The following is a 2,116-nucleotide window of genomic DNA, read 5'->3' on the forward strand; positions in this document are numbered from 1 at the left end:
ACCCTACCCGATACCCGTACCCTACCCGTACCCAGCCGGGTACGAGTAGGGTACGGGTATCGGGTACCCGGCAGAGGTCGCAAACGGGTTTTGATTCCTTACCCGTACCCGGCCGCACCAGGGTCGCAAACGGGTACCCGTACCCGGCCGGGTACGGGTACCCGGGTATCGGGTAGGGTACGGGTATCGGGTACCCGGTTGAGACCTCTGCCCCCCTTCCCCCCCCCCCCCCCCCTAGGTGCGTGACGTCATTTATGGACGGCCCCTTAGACGGTGGGTCCGCCACGGCGTTCACCTTCACAAGGGGCTCCTTGCAGAGCGGGCAGCTGGGCGCGTGGTCCAGGCAGCGCTCCAGGCACTTGAGGCAGAATGAGTGACCGCACGGGGTCGTGACCGCCTCGTACAGCAGCCTGGGCGGGCACGGGGGCGGCGAGGGCGTGAATCGCGTTGGCGGGGAGTGTCGCGACAACACGCGGCGATTGTCGTCACCACGCACAACGAACACCGCCATCACGCGCAACAACGATTACAACCGTCACGCGCAAGCACCGCCGTCACCACGCACAACGAACACCGCCACCCGCGCACACAACCGCGCACAACAACCGCGCACAACAACCGCCGCCGCCACACACAACCACCACCGGCACCACGCAACAGCCACACACACGACCGCACACAACAACCACGCACAACAACCACCGCCACCACACACAACCACCACCGGCACCACGCACAACCACCACCGCCACCACACACAACAACAACAACCACACCAACCACACACAACAACAACCACACACACAACAACAACCACCGCCACCACACACCACCACCACCGCCACCACACAACAACCACCGCCACCACGCACAACAACCGCACACACAACAACAACCACCGCCACCACACACAACGACCACCGCCACCACACAACAACCACAACAACAACCGCCATTCGCCACTAAGTGGCGGTGACGTCACCACGACGCTTGTGCCAGGCCATGTGCACCTTGAGGCCACGTGAAGTGTCGAACGCCCGCTGGCAGGAGGTCACGGGGCAGACCCAGGTGCCACGGGTCGACTGACCGAGATGACCGAGATGACTGGCTGATGCACCACCTGTGCCCCCTACTGTGCCAACTTGCTGTGCTTTAGCCACCCGGCGCTCCGCTCGTTGTTGTGAGCGTCGCTCCTCCGCCCTCCGTTGTTGTTGGAGGGCGACTGCCTCCAACTGCCCAGTAGCGTCCTTCACGAGCCTCCTCCACTGAGGCCGATCTTGACACCGCTGGTACCAGTCATCGGCAAGTCCACTCAGCTCCACGTCCTCCTGTACCACATCACTCCATCTCTTCTCTAGCCCGTGCCGCGCCCGTTTAGCCCCCTCGATCCGGCCGAACAAAAGCTGTTTAGGCATGCGGTGGCTGGGCATGCGGGCTACATGACCCAGCCAACGCAGCCTTGCCTGCCGGAGGAGCTCACTGATGGGACTTTGCCCAGATCTTTCAAGGACTTGTGAGCTCCTCACACAATCCAGCCTGGTCAAACCCAGGATGGATCGTAGGCAGGCCAGCCTAAATGTTTCCAACCGGCGAAGATGCTCCACTAGGGGGGTCCACGTTTCGCAAGCGTAGAGAAGGGAGGGAATGACCGTGGCCGAGAAGACCTGAAGCTTCGTGCGGAGCGACAGACCAGGTAGCTTCCACACAGCGTTACGCAACCGATGAAAAGATATTGCCGCTCGACTGATTCGGAGTGAGACCTCTGCTGATAAACTGGAGCTGGTCATGAGCACACTGCCCAGGTATGGGAAACTCTCTACTCTCTCCACAACTGCCCCATCACCGATTGGGAGTTGTGGGGGCGGAGTGCCCGATGGTACAAAATACCCAGGCAGGTGCTTAGTTTTGGTGGGGCTGATGGTAAGGCCCCACCTCTTAGTGGCACACTCCAGCCTCAGCAGCAGCGTCTCCAACTCCTCTTCTGAATGAGCAGCTATTACCAAATCATCGGCATACATAACGTGGTTGACCAATAGGGAGCCATCCCTTGATCGCACCCGGGCGTCGATCAGCCTCCCATTATATCTGTACCAAATGGTAATTCCCCCGGTACAGC

The 2,116-nt window shown here is 60.8% G+C and overlaps 1 protein-coding gene across 1 annotated transcript in view; it reads left to right on the forward strand.

The window, feature by feature from the left end:
- Positions 1 to 377, forward strand: part of VPS36 (vacuolar protein sorting 36 homolog) — a 40,379-nt gene extending 40,002 nt beyond the window's left edge. The window contains 1 exon segment of the mRNA XM_078883828.1: positions 305 to 377. Within this exon segment, the coding sequence (XP_078739954.1) occupies positions 305 to 377 (73 nt within the window).
- The last annotated feature ends 1,739 nt before the right edge of the window (positions 378 to 2,116 follow it).

Source organism: Lampetra fluviatilis, chromosome 73 (genome assembly GCF_964198595.1).
Source record: "Lampetra fluviatilis chromosome 73, kcLamFluv1.1, whole genome shotgun sequence".
Taxonomy (NCBI): domain Eukaryota; kingdom Metazoa; phylum Chordata; class Hyperoartia; order Petromyzontiformes; family Petromyzontidae; genus Lampetra; species Lampetra fluviatilis.